Here is a 23070-nt window from a genome sequence, read left to right on the forward strand (position 1 = left end):
TGAAGGACCTAGCTATTCTCTGAATATGTCCGCATCATTCTTATTTCCACGATGCAACAACAAAAGATACAAGCATACAGTAGAAGCACACTACATAACGGTATCATGAAAATAAAGCGTTAAAAATCTGTCGTTACGTACAAAAGTTCAGAAACCTGTTTAGCGTAACTTACAAAAGGTTTGTTTGGTATTTGATGGGATGCAAGTCTGACCATGAAAAGTATCAAGTTATTATGTGTAATATGTATCATGTACCTTGTATGATACAGTGACATCTTGTACCACCAGCACAATATAAGTGCACAGCCCTATTCAAAGTAATACTGTATGCTCTCTATGCATACTTCTCAACCAATGCTGTTAGTTGACTCGGCCAAAGTTATTGAACTTGGATTAAAAAAATATTATTTTCTTTTTCACATAACTGCTATGTTCATATATTTCATCAGATTCCTCTCTCCTCTTCCCATGTCTGTAGGACTGGGCACGAATCCAAACATTCTCACAGTTCGATGTACCAAGCATCACATCAACATGACTAATGACTAGCCTTCACTGACCAGAATCATGGCCTGACTCTGGCGGCCATTGTTGAACTTTGTGATAATCTCGCTAAAACAGCTCATCACATCGTGTTCGGACTAGATTTACTTTGTACCAAGCAGCTGTAACCATGGCAACACATTCCTAGACCTAGTTGCTGTAGAGCTTCACACGGTTTACATGTTCTTCGCTCACAAAGAGATTTATTTGTCATCTTCACCAACTGCACTCAATACGCTGCATGATGACCGAAACATTTGTCCTTGCTGACAACATCAATGTGCACGGATGTAGTAGACGACATTGCAGCTGTGAAGGTGAGGTTGTTGTTGTTTTAAGCTGTGATCACATGACCTGAGGTCAGCTAACCGGCTACAGTGTTGAGATAGCTTTCTCGAGACGTTTTGCGGAACAGGATTTCTTGGCTGTGTTTCGTAGGTAGGAGATGAAGCCATCTTTCTTCAGATCAATTGTGACAACCTGCAACAGTGAGTGAGTGCATGAGTGAGTGCATGAGTGTGTGAATGTGAGTGAGTGAGAGAGAGAGTGAATGTGAATGAGTGAGGGCAATTGTTAGTTTGCATGTGAGAGTGAGGGTGTGAGTTAGTATGTGTGTGAGTGAGTGAGAGAAAGAGTGAATGTGAATGAGTGAGGGCAATTGTTAGTTTGCATGTGAGAGTGAGGGTGTGAGTTAGTATGTGTGTGAGTGAGTGAGAGAAAGAGTGAATGTGAATGAGGGCAATTGTTAGTTTGCGTGTGAGAGTGAGGGTGTGAGTTAGTATGTGTGTGAGTGAGTGAGAGAAAGAGTGAATGTGAATGAGTGAGGGCAATTGTTAGTTTACGTGTGAGAGTGAGGGTGTGAGTTAGTATGTGTGTGAGTGAGTGAGGACGTGTGTTAGTATGTGTGTGAGTGAGTGAGTGAGTGAGTGAGTGAGTGAGTGAAGGTGCATAGTATGTGTTTGAGTGAGTGTGCATTAGTATATGTGTGAGTGAGTGAGGGTGTGCGTTAGTATGTGTGTGAGTCAGTGAATGTGAGTGAGTGAGTGAGTGAGTGAAGGTGCATAGTATGTGTGTGAGTCAGTGAATGTGAGTGTGTGAGTGAGTGAGTGAGTGTGCATTAGTATGTGTTCGAGTGAGGGTGTGCGTTAGTATGTGTGTGAGTCAGTGAATGTGAGTGTGTGAGTGAGTGAGTGTGCATTAGTATGTGTTCGAGTGAGGGTGTGCGTTAGTATGTGTGTGAGTGAGTGAATGTGAGTGTGTGAGTGAGTGAGTGAGTGAAGGTGCATTAGTATGTGTGTGAGTGAGTGAGGACGTGCGTTAGTATATGTGTGAGTGAGTGAATGTGAGAGGGTGAGTGAGTGTGCATTAGTGAGTGAGTGAGTGAGTGAGTGAGTGAGTGGATGGGTGGGTGAGTGAGTGAGTGAGTGAGTGAGTGAGTGAAGGTGTGTATGCGTGAATGAGTGAGTGAGTGAGTGGGAATTAGTGAGTGAGTGAAGGTGTGTATGCGTGAATGATCGAGTGAGTGAGTGAGTGAGTGAAGGTGTGTATGCGTGAGTAAGTGAGTGAGTGAGTGAGTGAGTGAAGGTGTGTATGCGTGAATGAGTGAGTGAGTGAGTGGGAATTAGTGAGTGAGTGAAGGTGTGTATGCGTGAATGATCGAGTGAGTGAGTGGGAATTAGTGAGTGAGTGGAGGTGTGTATGCGTGAGTAAGTGAGTGAGTGAGTGAGTGAAGGTGTGTATGCGTGAATGAGTGAGTGAGTTAGTGAGTGGGACTAAAACCGCTTTTAACAGTATGGATGTACAGTACAGTTTTGACCATGCAAACAAGTGAATAAAACCATGTGCAATGATCAATGGAATCAGTAAGCCAAGTCACAGAGCCTGACAACCAGGTCTTACAAGTTGGACCCTGTGGAAAGGGAAGCAACAGTAACTGATCCCTTTCTTTCAACCCAGAGTCAGCCTCAGATGCCTCTTACAGCCAGCCATGGGGTGCTGGGGGCCCATACACAGACCCCAGTATTCATGCTCAGGTGAGGGTTACGGTGCTGACAGACCAGGTATCATAATCAGTGCTAAACCGTGATCCCAGCTGATGACCTTTGTGGCAGTGAAGGGTCACAACTCTGCACAGCAAATTATTGTGGCAAATTGGACCACATAGATTACTGGCCATCTGTGCCCCTTGGAAATAACATGGCTTTCTATATCAGGTATGTTAAGGAGAAATTAAAGCAACAATTATCAACATATATAGGCCTGGATCTCTTAATCCCAGAGTCAACTTTGCCTGCCACAGAAACACTTTGTAAGTAAGATTTGCAAAGGTGAGTGAGTGAGTGAGTTGGATTTAACGCCGCTTTTAACATTATTCCAGTTATATCACGGCGTGTCAGCTTAATGTGGAAGGAAAGCCCGAAGTGATGCAGGTCTCAGACATTTACCATTTCGGAGAAACCCACGAGCACGGGTATGGTGCTGACAAACCTAGAAACATAATCGGGGCGAACCGGGATTGGAACCTACAATCACAGGTTTCTGGCGTGCCCAAGGGACGCAACTCTGCACAGCGAATCGCGGCGCCTTAGACGACTGGGCCATCCGTGCCCCCCGATTTGCAAAGGAAGCCAGAAACATATCAGGTATAGCTGAAGATATTCCAGTTCGTTAACTATCTGCCTACCTGTCCACCCCTGGTCACTCCCAGAATGCCTTGTGTCTCATTGTTAAGAGCCGACGCGAAAATGATGTCCGTGGAGACTCGGGTGCAGCACAGACAGCTGGCCGTCTCCATGTCACACAGATACAGGTAGCCGTACTTGGTGATCATAAACAGCAGCCCGTACTTGCTGGACACCTGCCACAGAAACACACATGCTGGATTTGGTCAAGTGAAGATCTTTCAGGAAGTTACATCCCTGTAGAACTAGACACACTTACCTGTCACAGATTAGGGAATATGTTTACTTGTAATGAGATGGGGAAGTAATATGTTTACCTGTAATCAGATGTGGAGGTTAATATTTACCTGTAACGAGATGGGGAAGTTAATATTTACCTGTAACGAGACGGGGAAGTCATATCGGTCGTAATCGTCAAGGTACTGGACATGGTGGTACACGTTCCTCGGTGCGAAATTCCCCGTCTTGTATGGTCCCAGCTCTATCACATACACCTGTGTGGGAAGCAAGAATGAATATATCTGTCAGAATGTGTATATTACTGACCAATATCAATAGCATCAATATTATCCCACATGAAGCTCACCACCATCACCACAACCCCGTCATCCATCATCTTCATCATCAGCACCAGCAACCTCACCATCATCATCATCATCATCAACTATACCTTGCCGTTATCCTGGACATCCCGGGATCCAACACACAGTGCTGTGGACGACGAGGGATTCTCATCAAACTTGTATCTTGTGAAGCAGACCGTGTGAGCGTTGATACACTGCGTAATGTCCTCGTCCACGTTGTACAGCTGTGTCACCCCTGTGATCTTCTCGTCCTGTCACAGAGCAAACAAACTAAGTAACTGGACTGCATACGCCGGTGGAAGGTTTGTTTCTACCTGTAACCAAGGGACAGAGCACACCCAAAGAGTGACGTGTATTTACCTCAGGAATAAGTCCTGTAAGAGCCAGCCATTTCAGCCCAGGGTCGGCTTTGTAGCTGACGATCTCGCTAAACATCAGACGGGTGTGTCGGAGAAACATCTTCTCTGGTGGACTGTCAGCTGGAATATTACATTATTACAACATTATTATTAACACTGCAACATATAGAATAGTCAAACCCAAATGTTGCCTAGAACAAAGATAATTTACCCTGAGGCAAGTTGACTTGAGTTAGATTCCCTTATTATTCTCTACGGTCTGGGAGCCAGACTTGTAGCTACCCTGCCCACCTTGCCAGAGGTCCCAGTGGTACACTGCGGAGTCGGTTACCATGCCAATGACGTCCGAGTTGAGCCACGTCCAGTACATAATGGGTTCGTGCAGCCGCGTCTTGCTCATCATTACCTTCGTGTCAAGGTTAAACACTTCAAACCTTAGTCCCGCTGAAACAGACAAATGACAACATTGAACCACTTCCTGAGATATTTCTCATCAGATTCGGACACCAATCAAAAACCAAACCAAAGTCGCCAAGTCTGACAATCGATCCTGTTTACTTGGAGTCATAAATGCAAAAAATGTTGTCCACAAAATCAAAATTGAAAGTCCCTTGCCAAGAGCATTGAGAGTCTGGAGCCAACAACAGTAGACTACTCTGGACATACAATCCACAATTCCTTGAAGCTCTATGGTTGTTTTCTACCCATGATGTACATAGAGATTGCTAGAACGTGACCGACCAGCTTGTGAGTGCTTGCAGTACCTTTCAGTGCTATGATGGGCTGACTTGGGTTCATGAGGACGGAGTCAGCACTTGTCTGTCCAGCGTACGAAATGGAGCCATCTTTAGGGTTCAGGACTGTCACCTGGTGGATATAAAACAACAAGTTGGTTTGGTTGGTTTGTTGTTTAACGCCGCACTCAGCAATATTCCAGCTATATGACGGCGGTCTGTAAATAATCGAGTCTGGACCAGACAATCCAGTGATTAATAATCATGAGCATCAATCCACGCAATTGGGATCGATGACATGCATCAACCAAGTCAGTGAGCCTGACCACCCGATCCAGTCAGTCGACTTTTACGACAAGCATAGTCACCTTTTACGGCAAGTATGGGTATTGAAGACCTATTCTATCCCGGATCTTCACGGGGCTAAAACAACAAGTACTCAACATGAAACAACGGTCTCACAATGACAGCACTGCTTCACATATATCTCACATGCACACTGTGCCGCTGTCACAGGTCAGCAAGTTTATACCTTAGAAGTACTTACATGGGTTTGTTGGTTTGATGTTTAACACCGCACTCAGCAATATTCCAGCTATATGATGGCAGTCTGTAAATAATCGGGTCTGGACCAGACAATCTGGTGATTGACATTGAACATCGATCTACGCAATTGGGATACGATGACATGCATCAACCAGGTCAGGGAACCTGACCACCCGATCCAGTCAGTCGCTGAAGACGACTGAAGACCTATTCTGCCCCGGATATTCACTGGTCTTTACAGGGGAGTCCGAGGGTGGCCACAGAACAAATTAGTACAAGATAATCAATCACTGACAGTGCTTGACCATCAGTTCAGGGCAATCAAGCAATCATTGACAGTGGTGCTTGACCATCTGTCCAGGGTAACCAATCGTTGACAGTGCTTGATGATCAGTTCAGGGTAACCAATCATCAGCTCAATATAATCAATCAATCAATTAATCATTGAAAATGCTTGATCATCTGCACAGAGTAATCATGATAATGACTACATGATAATGGTTGAGTCGACTGTTCCTTGGGCATCACCAGACCTACCGGGGCCAAGGGTGGCCCAGTCGTCTAAGGCGCCATGATTTGCTGTGCAGAGTTGCGTCCCTTGGGCACTCTGCGATATGACTGGAATACTGTTAAAAGCAGCGTTAAACCCAACTCACTCACTCACTCACTCACCAACCCACTCACTCACTCACTCAGTCACTCACTGGACCTACCATGGCTGGTTTGCTGATCTCCTCGCGGCTTCCGTGTCGGACGGAGATCCAGCGGTCCGAGGTCATTGTGACCCGGTTCCATGTCACCTGCTCAGGGGGGATCCCGATGTGTGCCAACTGAAATCACAACACAACCACATCAGGGGGACATTCAACATACACCACATCAACGCCATCACGCCACGCCATGTTGAGTTAAGATGACAACAGCATTGTGTTGGGCTAACAAGGTCAGTAAATCCTAAACATGCTAAATAGCAGAGCTGGGACGCTAGACCAACTGTGCGATCCGAAAAGATACATAGCTCACGATACTTGCATGGGCTCATATTTGTACGCCATCTTTCTCATAGACAGGATGGCCAGGTGTTTAGCCCAACCATCTTGTCCGCCATACTGCAAAAATACATCGTGTCATGATTGGATAATGTCTAGCCAATCAAATTAACTGTTCAGCTTAGCTTAAACACTGGAAGGGAGGTAATGCTATACCACCTGTGTAGTTAATATTTGATATGTAGTCCAGTGTGCCAGGGTCAATAATAGGATATCCATAGTCTGAGCCACACACCACGTTTTGAAAACCAAATGTAGCATGTCGGAAATGTAGTACAGTATGTTGTAGACAATCTACCGCCATTGATGAGTGGTCATTGATGTGTTGTCATTGATGTGTGATCATTGATGAGTGATCATTGATGAGTGATCATTCATGCTTGATAATTGATGTGTGATCATTGATGTGTGATCATTGGTGTGTGATCATTGATGTGTGATCATTGATGTGTGATCATTGATGTGTGATCATTGATGAGTGATCATTGATGTGTGATCATTGATCCTTGATAATTGATGTGTGATCATTGATGTGTGATCATTGATGTGTGATCATTGATGAGTGATCATTGATGTGTGATCATTGATCCTTGATAATTGATGTGTGATCATTGATGCTTGATAATTGATGTGTGATCATTGGTGTGTGATCATTGATGTGTGATCATTGATGCTTGATAATTGATGTGTGATCATTGATGTGTGATCATTGATGTGTGATCATTGGTGTGTGATCATTGATGTGTGATCATTGATGAGTGATCATTGATGTGTGATCATTGATCCTTGATAATTGATGTGTGATCATTGATGCTTGATAATTGATGTGTGATCATTGGTGTGTGATCATTGATGTGTGATCATTGATGCTTGATAATTGATGTGTGATCATTGATGTGTGATCATTGATGTGTTGTCATTGATGTGTTGTCATTGGTGAGTGATCATTGATGAGTGATCATTCATGCTTGATAATTGATGTGTGATCATTGATGTGTGATCATTGATGAGTGATCATTGATGTGTGATCCTTGATAATTGATGTGTGATCATTGATGCTTGATAATTGATGTGTGATCATTGATGTGTGATCATTGGTGTGTGATCATTGATGTGTGATCATTGATGCTTGATAATTGATGTGTGATCATTGATGTGTGATCATTGATGTGTGATCATTGGTGTGTGATCATTGATGTGTGATCATTGATGTGTGATCATTGGTGTGTGATCATTGGTGTGTGATCATTGGTGTGTGATCATTGATGTGTGATCATTGATGTTATTGGGAGAAAACAGTAAGACTGATCTGTGTAAGCCATGTTATTTTGGGAAGGTAAGCATGACCAGGTTGCCATTGTGAGGAGATGGAGAAAAGTGCCAATGAATGCCAGGTGAAAATACAGAACAACTTCAGGTTATGTTGACATTAGACATGTTAGAAGCCAGTGGCTTGCTTGTCAGATTTACAGACAGGGAACAAGAAATGGCGGGACCGATGCCAAAGTTGGTTGGGAAAGGGAATAAGCTAATACATAAATAAATATATGTTTGGTGGTGGTGGTTGTGTATAAAAGAAGGAGTTGAGGTAGGCTGGAGTGCATACAAAAAAACGTAATTTTACAAAAACATACTAGAGGAAAATAAAACATTGTTCGCTGGACAAGTTCAGGATGTCCTGAAGGAATGAATGTGCTACATAAACTTGTTCTCCTCATCTTTCACATCTTTCAGAGAAATGAAATTCTGCATCTTTATGATTCCTACTAGACATGTTATAGAGTGAGAGGGTGACAACAAGGTGTTAAATACAAACAGGCCACGTAGATGGACACGCATTCACCAACACATATGTACAGCTTCATCACGTTCATCGCCATTACCATGATTACAAAGCAGACATTTTGAAACTAAGAAATGTACTGAAAATAAATATGATAATTCAACACAAGGAACAACACGACGGAGCTAATCATACTATTTATGACGGTTCTAAACTGATACAACGTGAAAGCTCTTACACATGTTACAGCTAATGCATGCACAGCGTTTCTCTCGTAAAGCGGCACACGGAAGCATCTCTTCTTAACCTACATACTTCTCTGTATGTTTCTATGGTTTGCTTTTCTTTCAGCTGAGAGTTTATATATGTGATATTATTCAAGGATTCAAACATAAAGCACTAAAAAAAAGTTAGGTAATTTGTCCTGAATACAAAATGAAGACAATTTTACCATGCTTACTATGCACTGTTATTGAACTGTTATCATCAAATAGCTGTCAGTGCAAGTTTTCTGTATTTGTTGAACAACTGCTTCCAATCAATAACACAGATCTGATTAAGCAAAAAATATCAACGTTTTATTGTGTAAACAATTTTTCCATGAACAGCTCCACAATTAGATTCTACTGTAGTCAATGCACCAAAACCAGCAACCAATCTCCACCTCACAGAGCTATTGAACCCTGCCCCATGGCCGACAGTCTTGGTGCATCACAATGCCAACATGTCGCCCTGGTAAACCAAGCATGTCACGGTACTTGGTGCATGTTCTGCAAAACATCCAGAAGCATAATGGAATTCAATTTATTGATTATCCCGGCAGCTCTTGGAGTGCACAACGCAGGTCCCAGACATGGACCAATATGCCAGACTTTGCCAGACTTTGCCAGAGGTTTTGTTTCATTGCTGTTTAATGTACACAATGGTAGACTGTGTCGGTCATCCAGATAGTCCTTTATGTAAAATAACTACACCTGTAGATATTGTGAGAAAACAACTAGTCCCATTAGTCTTCAATAATCCTTGACTAGCGGACGAGCAGCCATGTATATCCCTTTGTACATGTTCACTAGGAAGGCTGCGTTAGAAATTGGCAATCGTCCTACAGTCCTGGCAGCGGTAGAAACTAACAGTTTTAGACCACTGGTCCTTATAATGATAACATATAGCAAAACCCTTAAACAGGGCAAATTTGTACTAGTCCTTATGATACCTAAACTATTGGGCAGTTTGGCAAGGACTATAGGACTAGTGCCAATTTCTAATGCTGCCTTGCCATTTTAAGGGGTTTTGCTAAAAATTATAGTTACTATCGCTGGAAGGCGTGTGCTGGCTATAGCAACTGGACAAACAAAACTGCTGACCTTGAACAAGTCATTGCTGACTTTCTTCAAACATATTGATTGAACTGATGCAGGGTGGTTGTTTCGATGGCAACATTCTTGACCATGTTGACATTCAAGGAAAAATATTGGCATACCTTTTCAGCCATCAGGATGCACTGTGACAGTGCTGACTGCATCCAACACATTCCAGCCGGCTTAACAGGTCACTGTCACACCCTTCCTTGCATGCTTTGTTTACACACTAGCCAGCAGTACACAGAACATGGTGGCCTGTAAACAACCTCATTAAAATCAGATCTTCGTTCTTGCTATCGCTAAACAAAGATCTGAGGACATCCCATTAAGGGTCACGTCAGAACGACCTTTCATCCAACCAATCAGAGCGTCCCTTACCAGATCATGAAAGTGACTGTCGGAATGTGTACCACGAAATATTTAACACGGGGTATTCCGAACGACAGTCACAGGTTTTATGATTATATCTATACAATCTAGGCCATCCAGGATGTTCTTTTTATCAGTTTTAATTTTTATAATCGAGAATACGTCAAAATATGTTTCGAAGCGTAGTCGCCAGTTTGAAACTAGTGTTGTAAAGCTCAAGAACGCTGCCTTATGATTGGCTAATGTCGATGTCTTGTCAGTCATTTCATTGGTCGGTCAGAATTCGCAAAAGGTCGTTCTGACGTGACCCATAATGGGATGTCCTTAGATCTTTGTTTAGCGGTAGCGAAAACTAAGATCTGATTTTAATGAGATTGGCCTGTAAACAATCAACTATCCTGCCTACACATTCAGAGAGAGACCTCCCTTGTGACCACCCAATACCCAGTACAGTTAGCTCCTTAAACACCATGAACACTGTACAGAACATGGCATTGTGACGGACGCTGGACCTCTACATTTCATGTTTGAAAGAAATGATAAGAAAATCAAATCAAACTAAATTTGTTTTAATTTTACCAACCATCTATGACAAGCTATGATGGATTACAAACAAAAACAAATTAAACCTGATGAACTACCCGAAAACATTCAACATGTGTAAAATGATAAGTTGATATATAGCCCTTGCAACATGTGCACTGTATCGTTCACAAAAGCAATTACATGCCCTATTACCATGATTACTGGGAAAATAGTTAACAAGAAATATATGCTGTATTTTAAACAGAATTTGCATTTTCCCTGATAAATGAACAAACCCATACATCTATCTGATCTTTATGCTGAAAATATTAAAATTAAATAAACACAAATATATTTATATTTCAACATGTCAAAAACAATACTTGGAAAGCAATAACATGACCATAAAGAATCCGATGTACGCCGAAGTACACAGGTCTTTAAAACTGCTGTCTGTGACCTCCCCCCCTACACACACACATCCCCCCCCCCACACACACACACACACCCACACCCCACACCCAATGACACAGGTGGTTCCCAGGTCAAGGAGCTAACTCCTTAATGCCAGAAACAGAATTTCCATATATCACCAGTTGCCATGGCAACTGCCATTAACCACTTACCACATCAGCTTAAGTATAAAAGTTAGGAGTATGTAGTGATGCTGAAGATAAGAGTGCTGCCTGTGCCAACTGCCTGGTATTCCTCCACTACAGCCAGTGTTATGCCTCTACCAGGCAGGAGGGCTAGGTGTGTGCCGGGTCTGCTGGGTCTCTGATCACTACCATCAGGTGAACAGGTTGGGGTTATTGAATTAGGCCTCTCTTATCCCTGTTTAACACTGGCAATCAAACTTGAGCACTTGGGAATGCATAAGACTACACTTGGTTTAGTTTATAAATCCACAGAACTGAGTTAAAGAAAATCTCCAAATATGTAACTGATGTATAAAGCTATTTTATAATATGGTGTGACAACATCTACACACTAAACTTGAAAGCATTGTTAAACCCAATTCTACCTCACTTATGCTTATCAACAAGTGGAGTGGAGTGGAGTGGAGTGGAGTGGAGTGGAGTGGAGTGGAGTGGAGTGGAGTGGACAGGAGTGGCGTGGACAGGGGTGGAGTGGACAGGAGTGGAGTGGACAGGAGTGGAGAGGAGTGGAGTGGAGTGGAGTGGAGTGGAGTGGAGTGGAGTGGAGTGGAGTGGAGTGGAGTGGAGTGGAGTGGACAGGAGTGGAGAGGAGCAGAGAGGAGTGGAGAGGAGTGGAGAGGAGCAGAGAGGAGTGGAGTGGAGCGGAGAGAACAGGAGTGGAGTGGACAGGAGTGGAGTGGGGTGGAATGGAGTGGAGTGGAGTGGAGTGGAGTGGAGTGGAGTGGACAGGAGTGGCGTGGACAGGGGTGGAGTGGACAGGAGTGGAGTGGAGTGGAGTGGACAGGAGTGGAGAGGAGTGGAGTGGAGTGGAGTGGACAGGAGTGGCGTGGACAGGGGTGGAGTGGACAGGAGTGGAGTGGAGTGGAGTGGACAGGAGTGGCGTGGACAGGGGTGGAGTGGACAGGAGTGGAGTGGAGTAAAGTGGAGTGGACAGGAGTGGAGAGGAGTGGAGTGGAGTGGAGTGGACAGGAGTGGAGAGGAGCAGAGAGGAGTGGAGAGGAGCAGAGAGGAGTGGAGTGGAGCGGAGAGAACAGGAGTGGAGTGGACAGGAGTGGAGTGGAATGGAGTGGAGTGGAGTGGAGTGGAGTGGAGTGGACAGGACAGGGCAGGAGTGGAGTGGAGTGAGTGGAGTGGAGTGGAGTGGAGTGGACAGGAGTGAACTGGAGTGGCGTGGCGTGGCTTGTGAGTGAGTGAGTGAGTGAGTGAGTGCCAACGCCGCTTTCAACAGTATTCCAGTTATAACACTGCATATTAACTAGAAGATGGAGGAGAGCCCAAAGTGATGCAGATCTGAATGTAGCCTTGCTTCAAGGCTGTACTGTGATAAGTCCATGGATGTACAGTATAGGAAGGTTTCGATAAGTGGACAGTACATCGGCCTTTTAGAGGGACAACTTGTTCTTATTATTTATATCATCTAGAAATTAAAAATTAAACTAATATGTATTGCCTTTTAGACTTTTGCAAGTCTGAATGATGCAGGTCTCAGCTGTTTACCACGTTGGTGAACCCCACAAGCATTGGTATGGTGCTGACAAACATCTTAACAAAAACGCAAAGCCTGTCAATCAGAGGGTTATGTTTTGTTTGTTGTCTAAACTTGTCTAACATGTTTCAGCTGACATACTTTTTAATATTTTGCTTTGACTTGTATAGGACTGCCTCCGCGGTCTAGGAGTAGAGCGTCTGCCCGGAGAGTGGAAGGTCCGGGGTTTGATCCCCAGCCACATCATACCGAAAGACGTTAAAAGATGGTACTTGTCTTAATCTTGCCTGGGGCTTGGCATGAAGGGGCCAAAACAAGGACTGGTCAGCTCAGAGTCAGTATACTGTGTTTGAGTGGGGTATTCATTTTAAAACTGTGGCATGGTATCTCAGCGGCTAGCAATATAAAAATCAACATTAGTCTGGGCTAGTACAAGCTCACGCCTGCACCCACCTCAGCTCACCTGATTTGTTTGGATACAGTTACCATGGTTATAATGTAGTTACTTACAAAATAATAAATATATTGCACTCAATGTTGGTGAGAAACTACAGACATCAACACAGATTGTTGATGTGTACGAGTTTCAAGAAGTACATGTCGGTACTGTAGAACATGGTAGACAAGTATTTATGTTACAACCTGTACATCATGTACATACTGGCATGCCGTGAAGATGCAGGTTAGAATAGGTCTTCAGCAACCCAGGCTTGCCGTAAGAGGCAACTAACGGGATTGGATGGTCAGGCTGGCTGACTTGGCTGATGCATGTCATCTTATCCCAATTACATAAATCGATGCTCATGATGTCAATCACTGAATTGTCTGGTCTAGACTTGTTTATTTACAGAATGCTGTCACATAGCTGTAAGATTGGTCAGTGCAGCATTAAACAAAAACAAACAGACAAAAAAAACAAAAGACAAAATGTTGTTACTGCACGGTTAAACCAAAGCAACTGACCAATCAAACCATGGTAACATGACGTGACTCTGAAATAGCTGCCTGCCCGCAATCCTGTGACAAGTAACATTTTGGTCGGGATAGGTGAAATATATTCTGAAGTGACCAACTATCAAGTAGAAACTGTAAGCACTCATTATTGTATTCAATTCGACAGTCAGTGTACAATAGTGTGGTCTTATTGTATTAATAAACATTTGATTAACGCAATTCTTAAGTGAATTTCATTCCGAATCGTGTTAACATGGCCTGGGGATCAGCTTCTGTGTTTATGGACTTCCAAAGCATGCGTCTGATTGGTTACTGACTTGAAAGTAAAAACATCAGAAGAAAAATGATAACTTGTTTGTTATCAACTCCATGGTCTACATGTGGGTGCCTGTAACTTTCAAGATGGCTGCTTGCACTTAGAGTGAGTGAGTTGGGTTTAACGCCGCTTTTAACAGTATTACAGTTACATCACGGCGTGTCAGCTTAGTGTGGGAGGAAAGCCCGAAGTGATGCAAGTCTCAGATGTTTACAACTTCGGTGAAACCCACGAGCGCGGGTATGGTGCTGACAAACCTAGAAACATAATCGGGGCGAACCGGGATTCGAACCCACAATCATAGGTTTCTGGCATGCCCTAGGGACGCAACTCTGCACAGCGAATCGCGGCGCCTTAGACGACTGGGCCACCCGTGCCCCCGCTTGCACTTAGAGCCTCAGACTAGCTGTTGGAAGTAAAGGTTATTTCAGACAAGTCATTTCATTGATCTTGGAGGTCTTCCAACGAGACATTGATTAAAATTTAAATAAATAATTGAGAAGCTCAACATGCTCAAGTGAAGAAATTGGAAATGCACAGAAACATGGCAAAACTCCAACACGACCTGATCTAGAAAATAGCGAAATTAATGACAAACACATGGAGGTCACGACTTGCAATGTGTAGTCCTAGAATCAAGCACAATACCCACAAGCACCTGCTTCTCGGCCTTTTCTAGGTTAACAAAATGATGTCTATAGTAACTGACTCTAGTTGGCACTAATTTTGGTCATGGTTGCATTTGGTAAAAATGATTTTTCATGCAGTTTTTGTTTGTTTGTTGTTTAACGCCGCACTCAGCAATATTCCAGCTATATGACGGCGGTCTGTAAATAATCAAGTCTGGACCAGACAATCCAGTGACTGACATCATGACCATCGATCTACACAATTGGGATCGATGACATGCACCAACCAAGACAGCAAGTTGGCCCACTTGATCCTGTTAGTGGCCTCTTACGACAAGCATAGTCACCTTTTAAGCATGGATTGCTGAAGATCCATTCTAACCTGGATCTTCAGTGGTATGCAGTACGGGATTTTGAACTTTGATTATGCCACTTTTTAAATAACATGACTTTGTAAAAAGGAATAAACATGAACTTGATTTTGATTTCATTCTGCATTTAGCTTCTAAAATCATGAAAATATCATTAATAGATTATCATGCTTACTCATAGTGTTCATATTTACCAATCCTTTCAGCTGTTTATCATCATGAGATGATACACCAAACGTCTATCCATAATCCAATTCATATTTTAAGGTTGTATCGTTTCAATAAAAGTAATAATTATGAAATTTAACAATTTTGCATGTCAAAATAATCCAACTCGCACAACATCAGGGGTAGAAACTAACACTAGTCCTCATAATGATAACATATGGCAAAACCCTTAAAAATGATAAATTTCTTCTAGTGCTTATGATACCTTAACTATTGGGCAGTTTGGGTAGGACTATAGGACTGGTGCCAATTTCTAACGCTGAACATGACGAACAGCTATTAACATGCCAACAGTAAGAGTATATTGATAACATGGATCTTTTGTGTTGATTGATGATAAGTAGATAGTGATCCGTACCAAGTAACTGTTTGGTTGGCAGTCTAGAAGTTCGTGAGTAAGTAAAGAACATACATGTACATCTTTATTGATAACAACTTCAGGCTTATTGCATACAGCGATGTCTCGACATAGATTCTTACATCGTTATCCAGCTAGAGTGACTACAACCAAGTGATGAGAGGTTCATATACAGGAGTGAGTGAGTGAGTATGGTTTTACGCCGCTTTTAGCAATATTCCAGCAATATCACGGCGGTGGACACCAGAAATGGGCTTCACACATTGTAACCATGTCGGGAATCGAACCCAGGTCTTTTGCGTGATGAGCGAACGATTTAACCACTAGGCTACCCGACCGCCCCTACATATACAGGATATGTTGTGAAACGTAGCAGATTTACATTAGCAAGAGGTAGCAGATAACACGTTGCACACAGATAATTGGATGAAGCCAGATGTGCAGTAAGAATAACAAATAGCACACAGGTAATGAAGCCAGATATCTGGTGAGGATTAAAAACTTATAACAACCTGATAGGATACTATTACTAATGAAAAAGAGCCTATTGGTTGATAAGCATAATTAGATCTTCAAAAGGCAGATGGGATGTAATACCCTTGATCTCTGTTGATCAAAGGTTTATGAAGGTAGGTTTCTGTGGCTTCTGAAAGTTTTCTTTTTTTGAATTCCTGACGTTTGGCAGCCATGGTAGAGAGGTCTTTGTCAAACTGGATGTGATGGCTGCGGAACTTTTGCTGGTTGTACGAGAGGGCTGATTTGCTTTCTGCTCTGGCTGTTGAGGTCTTATGTTCTTTGATGTGGGCATCTACTGGGTGGGAGGTTTCACCAAAGTACAACAACAAGTCCCCAGTCACAATTAATCTTATAGATCACTCCTATTGGGGGATGATTGTTGGAAGGGGAAAGGGTGGCAGTGGGTGGCTACAGCCATTAGCTTGGAGTGAGTATGGTTTTACGCCACTTTTAGCAATATTCCAGCAATATCACAGCGAGGGACACCAGAAATGGGCTTTACACATTGTACCCATGTCGGGAATTGAACCCGGGTCTTCGGCGTGATGAGCGAACGCTTTAACCACTAGGCTACCCGACCGCCCCCTCCATTAGCTTGGAGGATGGTAGAAAGGGAGGTGGAGCAGTGAAGATGGTATCGATATCGGTGCCTGCGTGCTGCTTAAGTAATCTGCTGATCTCATGTGAAGTCTTGCCAATGTGGAGTAGGGTGAATCTGATGGGGCCAATTCTGATCAGGTCTCCTCGACTACCTTCATCGGACTCTGGTTGAAGCTGGTGCATCTTCCCGAGGCAAGAGCATTAACTGACTATAAAAGTCCAGTTTCCACCCTCATCGAACTGGGCTGGAACAGTAGCTATTTTGAGTTATGTCCCTTCAATTTCCCTCCTATTGACCAATCAGATTCCACCTCTCATATCTCTTGCAATTGCTCCAAACATAATTGCAGCGCCCAGATAACACGATCTGATCGATAATCAAGATCTATATTGTAGTAAATGGGCCTTACCTCGCGAAGTGCATCAAATCACGTGAGCAATTTCACAGTTTTAGTCCACTAGTCCTTATAATGATAAGTTCTAATCATGGTAATATCGACTCTCTTATACAATACTAAATGTTTTATTTTATGTTTACATCACTATCAGTGATTCAAGAAGCCAGCTGCAGTTTTAACTCCACAGCCATTTAATAAACAACTGATTCACATATCTATTTATTTTCTAATTATTTCATCGACCTTGTGTGGAAAAGCTGGAAACAATCTGTGATACATAAAATATAAAAAATGTGGCCTTTACACATCAGCTAAAAACCTCTAGGACCTCTTGAACGTAAATTCAAAATTTATAAATTTATGGGTGTGCTGGGTATAATATGGTTGTATCAAAACACATGGTATGGTGATCGAAAATAAGGGATCATTGAGGTATCTTCCTATGGTCTTTGAATCCTGGGACCCCTCATCTTTCCAAGGCAAGTGAGTTAACTGACTATAAAAGTCCACTTTCCAACCTTGCCGAACTAGGCTGGTATTATGGAGTTACATTTTGGCTGGACTAATGAGTCGATGCATAGTCCAATCAAAATCTTTTCATGTTTTTAATCAAGGTGCTCACTTTATTTGATGCACTTCGCGATGTAAGACTTGTTTTATCGCAATATAGATCTTGATATCGAGCAAAATGCAAGTGATATGAGAGGTGGAATCTGATTTGTCCATAGGAGAGTCATAGAAGGGACATAACTTGTAATAGCCACAGGCGGCGCTTTGTTCGATCCCAGGAATTCCAGCCTTGTTCAGCAAGGGTGGAAACTGGGCTTTTAAAGTCAGTTAACTCCCTCGCCTTGGGAAAATTGGGACCCCTTAGATCTTTACCTTTTAGCATTAGTGCCCCTTGATAACCGACTGGGCTGTGTCAGGTATAGCAGGTAGTTCAGGCAGAGAGTCAAACACAATTCTATGTTCTTAAACATTCTGTGCTGACCTATTGGGAGGCAAATTCAGAATTCACTCCAGAACACATGGTCAGTGAGCATGGTGAGTCACAGATTGTCTGGAAAATCCAAGACAAGCGAAAATCAGAGAATTTCAGACATGGATGCATATGGCATGTCACACTCAGAATTGTGTGTTAACACTGTTGAAGTTTTTGACGTAACTGATTATTATTATTAAACATTATTGTCCAAAAAGACAAAGGGATTGGGAACAAGTGCAGCACTTATCAATGCTTTACCGCCTTCTCCTGTAAACAAATCAGATGGTATTTTTGTTCTTTTGAAGTCAGATGTAAAATGTTCACAGTTGAAGTTTGCTTCTTTGTTAAGATACTGTGATTCAACATAAACATGATAAAGGCCAAATGACCACTATGATCTTTCAAATGAAAACCATTGTCATGATGACTAAGCCCTATGTCAGGACAGTAGTTGTGTTTGCTTGGCAAGATATTACAACACAGATTTACCTGGCCAATGTCTATCTCATTGTGAGTCACAGGGACTTATTTGTCGAGGGGTCCTTGGCATGAAAAGGGTCCCTGGGTGACCACGGTACAAACAGTAAAGGTCATTTCATATCCTGGTAGTTATGTATCCATTAGGTTGTTTCCTAACCAGGTTGATTAATATATGTTTTTAGAACAGGAAATTCCATTAACACCTGACAATAATTGTTGACCTGGCCAGTTACAGCTTTTGGAGAATCCACCAACAGGTTCACACAATAGCAGAGCTACAGATAAGCAGCGTATTTGCGTAAAATACCCTCCCCCCAAAAAAAATAATATTCAAAACTTTCAATTAACTTGCGAACAGAAACGCATGCATTAAATGGAACACTCAAATGTATAAAAACAGCTCACGTAAATACCCAATGAAGCTGTTTCCGCATGCGTACAAAGGAGCTAATTTCCGAGATACAATTATGAGCTAATTTACGTTCCAAATCATGCCTATATATTTAGAACAGTTACATACATCATAAACATTATTTAATTTTTTTTAAATCTTAAAATGTTCACTAATTTTTTGAAAAACCCAACAGAGAGATGAATAGATGAGCGAAAAAATATTGGTTACCCAATGAAAAATGTAATAACCCAATTAAAATAGAAACCCTAAGATAAAAACTTGATTGCTCAAAAAGTTATCTTGAGCTCTGCATTAGTAACATTATCCATAAGCAAAAACTGGGACAGTGCCTATCATGCCTATCATGCTTATCATGCGTATGTTGAAGTGGATACTTTTAGTAACACATTTTAACACGGAACTTGGCTCCAATCAATTATCTTAACATGCTCAGGAAATTATTGTGACGTTTTTTACGTAACTATATCTGCAAAATTGTTAAGAACAATACCATATAATGCTATATAAGCAAACCCAGGTAACGGAACGATCTGAGAGTTACAAAGCACAAAGCACAAATACCGAAGCACAAATATTCCAGGATATGAAATGATCAAGAGCTGTACCAACAACACAGAAGTATAAAGCACTTGTGATGCTTCTATCATACATGGAGACTTCCATGGTGGAATCAAAAGCAATGCTTGGTGTTTGAGTGAAGAAAATCTGGCATGGATTTGCCAAAATCTATTTCTGTTAACATGGTTAAGGAATATCAGTTAAATCTCATTTGAAGGAAACATGCATGCATAGGCCGACTCTGGAGAATGTTGTGTTGCCTCAACAACTTCTTAGTTTGGCCTAAATTCATTTGTTCATGAGGCCATAAACATGGTTAGAGATAAGCAGTGTATCTGCGGTATTTGCTTAAAATACCCCCCCACACCAAAAAAAAATTATTCAAACCCCAATTACTTTCCATTAACTTGCATTAAATGAAAAATTCAAATGTATAAAAACACGATGCGTAAATACCCAATGAAGCTTTTTCCAGCATGTGTAGAAAGGAGCTAATTTCCGAAACACAATACAAGCTACAGTAATCTATGGTTATAATGAACTCAAAGGGACCACTAATCATGATAATTGTAGTTTGTAATAATTGTACTTTGTGATAAGCATATATTCAGCATATATGCAACAAATGGTCTGGACTAAAATATAGGTTTGTCATATCGGTCAGTTCAATATCAGCGTGTTCGTTATAAACATTGTTTACTGTACTTTACTTTCCGAATCAAGCCTATATACTTCATGTACTTAGAACCGTTATATACATCTAAAACATTATTTCTTTTTTTTTTTAATTTTAAAATGTTCACTAATATTGGAAAACCCCAATAAAGTGATGAATAGATAAGTGACAAGATATTGATTACCCAATGAAAAATGTAATAACCCAATTAAAATAGAAACCCTAGAGTAAAACTCAATTGCTTAAAAAGTTATCTGGAGCTCTGCATAAAGGACTGGAGTTGCCTGCCGAAATAATGGTCGTAAAGTTGAATTATATTGAGATTTCTGCAGACTTCTGGTCAGACCCCATATAAAAATGCTCTATATGTCGGTATGATAAATGATTATGGATTATGATTATGATAGATGGATCTTCTATTTCCTTTCACTACTTCACTGTAAATATGTTTTAGCTTCCCATATACGCAAAGTACATCAGTGACGTTATTTTACATTTTTTCACTTAACCTATTTTGTCAGACAAATAGCTCTAAAGTTAGTTTTTGTTTGTTGTTAAAAGCCACACTCAGCAATATTCCAGGAATATGGCGGTGGTCTGCAAATAATCGAGTCTGGACCAGACAATCCAGGGATTGACATCATGAGCATCGATTTACACAATTGGGATACGATGACATTCATCAAACAAGTCAAAGAGTCTGACCACCCCATCATGTCAGTTGCCTCTTACAACAAGCATATTCGCTACTTACAGTAAACATAGGTGGCTGAAGTAATCTACCTGGATTTTCACTGGGGAATATATCGCTCTCAAGAGCTAATTATCATACTTTTACCTGTAATAACTGACATCAAATAAAATTTTGGGTATCTTGTATCTTATTTGCTTCCTATCTCAACTTCCTTGCATATAGCATAGGCGCAATAACTGCTTCAGGTAAAACCCTGTTTGCAAGATTGATGTTAGGATCACCTTTAGGATACAGTACCACAAACTTTTGAAACATGACAATACCCTATGATGTAATTTGTAGTACTTTGGTGCCAGCCACACTGGCAAAACAATGCCCTGTGACATCATTGGTCATAAAGTGTGGATAACCTCCTCCCAGTGATCCATCATCTCTACACGCAATGGCATTGTATACTCCCAGTGATGTCAAGAGTTTTGAATATTTGTTTACTGAACACAGCTTGCGGCAGCGCATTTAATAGCAAGCACTAGTTTATGAAAGCACTTTTATTGTCAATATCTTTTATATTTCGTGTTTTTCGTAATTCAAGTGGCTAAAATGATGATAAATGGGAACTAATACAGTAACACATCATTTTTTTTCCGATTCATTATTTTTCATTATTATGCACAGGAATAGTTTATTAGGTTATATTAAATTGGCGCAGAACACATCCAAATGTCGTGGTGTTAGGATAGTTCCCCAAACTCTATCCTTAGCCCTTGGGATCTATTTCTGATACGATACTCTTAGAATAGTTAGGATGATACTGCAAGAAGAAATACAAATTACATTTAAAATCATGTTTACACGAAAAGACACTGGATAATATACCGTCCATATTACACCGACATAACAAACTGACAAACGTCACCATACACTGACTGACTGTCGAGGACGCACCCTTTAAAATAGATCGTAATGCAAAATCAAAACATCTCCATCATCATCCATCTAAGATATCAGCATACTCTGTCTGCCTACCTGCACTAGTTCATTGATGGTGATGGGGGGACCTCGCTCCTGTGTATCAATGCTCATTTTAGCTGCTGTCGTCTACAACATCCATGTTAATCCTTGTAGGGTTGCTTTTGCCTCTTTTCCTATATCAACAAAATGTCAATTGCAACCAGACCGGAAGTACAATTTACAATGTCAACACGGATGCTAGTATCCTAAAACTACTTGTGTATGAGTTCAACCGATGTATTAATGTTGAGCGAGGAAATAAACAGACTGAGGGTTATGTGATGTAACCTGATTTGGTTTGGTTTGTTTGTTGTTTAACGCCGCACTCAGCAATATTCCAGCTATATGACGGCGGTCTGTAAATAATCGAGTCTGGACCAGACAATCCAGTGATTGACATCATGAGCATCGATCCACGCAATTGGGACCGATGACATGCATCAACCAAGTCAGCGAGCCTGACCACCCGATCCCGTTAGTCGCCTTTTACTACAAGCATAGTCGCCTTTTACGGCAAGCATGGGTTGCTGAAGATCTTTTCTACCCCGGATCTTCACGGGTCGCTAGCCCACTGAGATATATCATGCCGCAGTTTAACATGAATACCCCACTCAGACACAGTAAACTGACTCCGAGCCGACCAGTCCTTGTTTTAGCCCCTTAATGCCGAGCAGGGTAGGATAACAATTACCATCTTTTTACGTGGTATTGCAATTAAATGTTGCAGTTTATTAAACCTGTAATATTAAAGTAAACTAACAGTGTTTAAAATTATTTTAATCAGGTATAATCTATTTAAAAAAACACACGTGGTAAACTATGCTGATTAATTGTAAGCTTTTGTAATTCATAATATATATCCTTTCTATCTCTTTATTCTGGCATGAATTAGAAAAGAGTGTAAGTGTTATATTTGAGAATAGGCTATGTTTAATGTGATTAGTTCTGTGTAATATACTGTATGTCATGAACGAGAGTAATGTTATAAGGTGTGTAAAGTAGTATAGCTGTATTACTCGTTGTTATAAAAGTATATGTTTATTTTCAGATGTCATGCTGGGTATGTTGTGACACTCTGTGTAACAGCTAATATAAGAGTAAAACCTATTTGTCATGTGAAACTGATAGTTACTTCTGTGACGTTGATGACAAGATACTATGTTCTGTACGCATCACTTACTACTTTTCCCCACATATTTCAG

At 41.4% G+C, this 23070-nt stretch overlaps 1 protein-coding gene across 1 annotated transcript; it reads right to left on the reverse strand.

The window, feature by feature from the left end:
• On the reverse strand, positions 1-22023 carry LOC139455292 (clathrin heavy chain 1-like). Its single transcript, XM_071236843.1, has 9 exons — positions 21884-22023; positions 6161-6277; positions 4932-5034; positions 4459-4611; positions 4169-4287; positions 3895-4059; positions 3602-3718; positions 3227-3400; positions 1-1023 (listed from the first exon to the last, which is right to left on the reverse strand). Exons 1-9 carry the CDS (start codon positions 21938-21940, stop codon positions 916-918), a joined length of 1113 nt encoding a protein of 370 aa, XP_071092944.1. The 5' UTR covers positions 21941-22023; the 3' UTR covers positions 1-915.
• Between the last annotated feature and the right edge of the window lie 1047 nt (positions 22024-23070).

Source organism: Haliotis cracherodii, unplaced genomic scaffold, assembly GCF_022045235.1.
Source record: "Haliotis cracherodii isolate W230 unplaced genomic scaffold, xgHalCrac1.p SCAF_11, whole genome shotgun sequence".
In the NCBI taxonomy this organism is placed as follows: Eukaryota; Metazoa; Mollusca; class Gastropoda; order Lepetellida; family Haliotidae; genus Haliotis; species Haliotis cracherodii.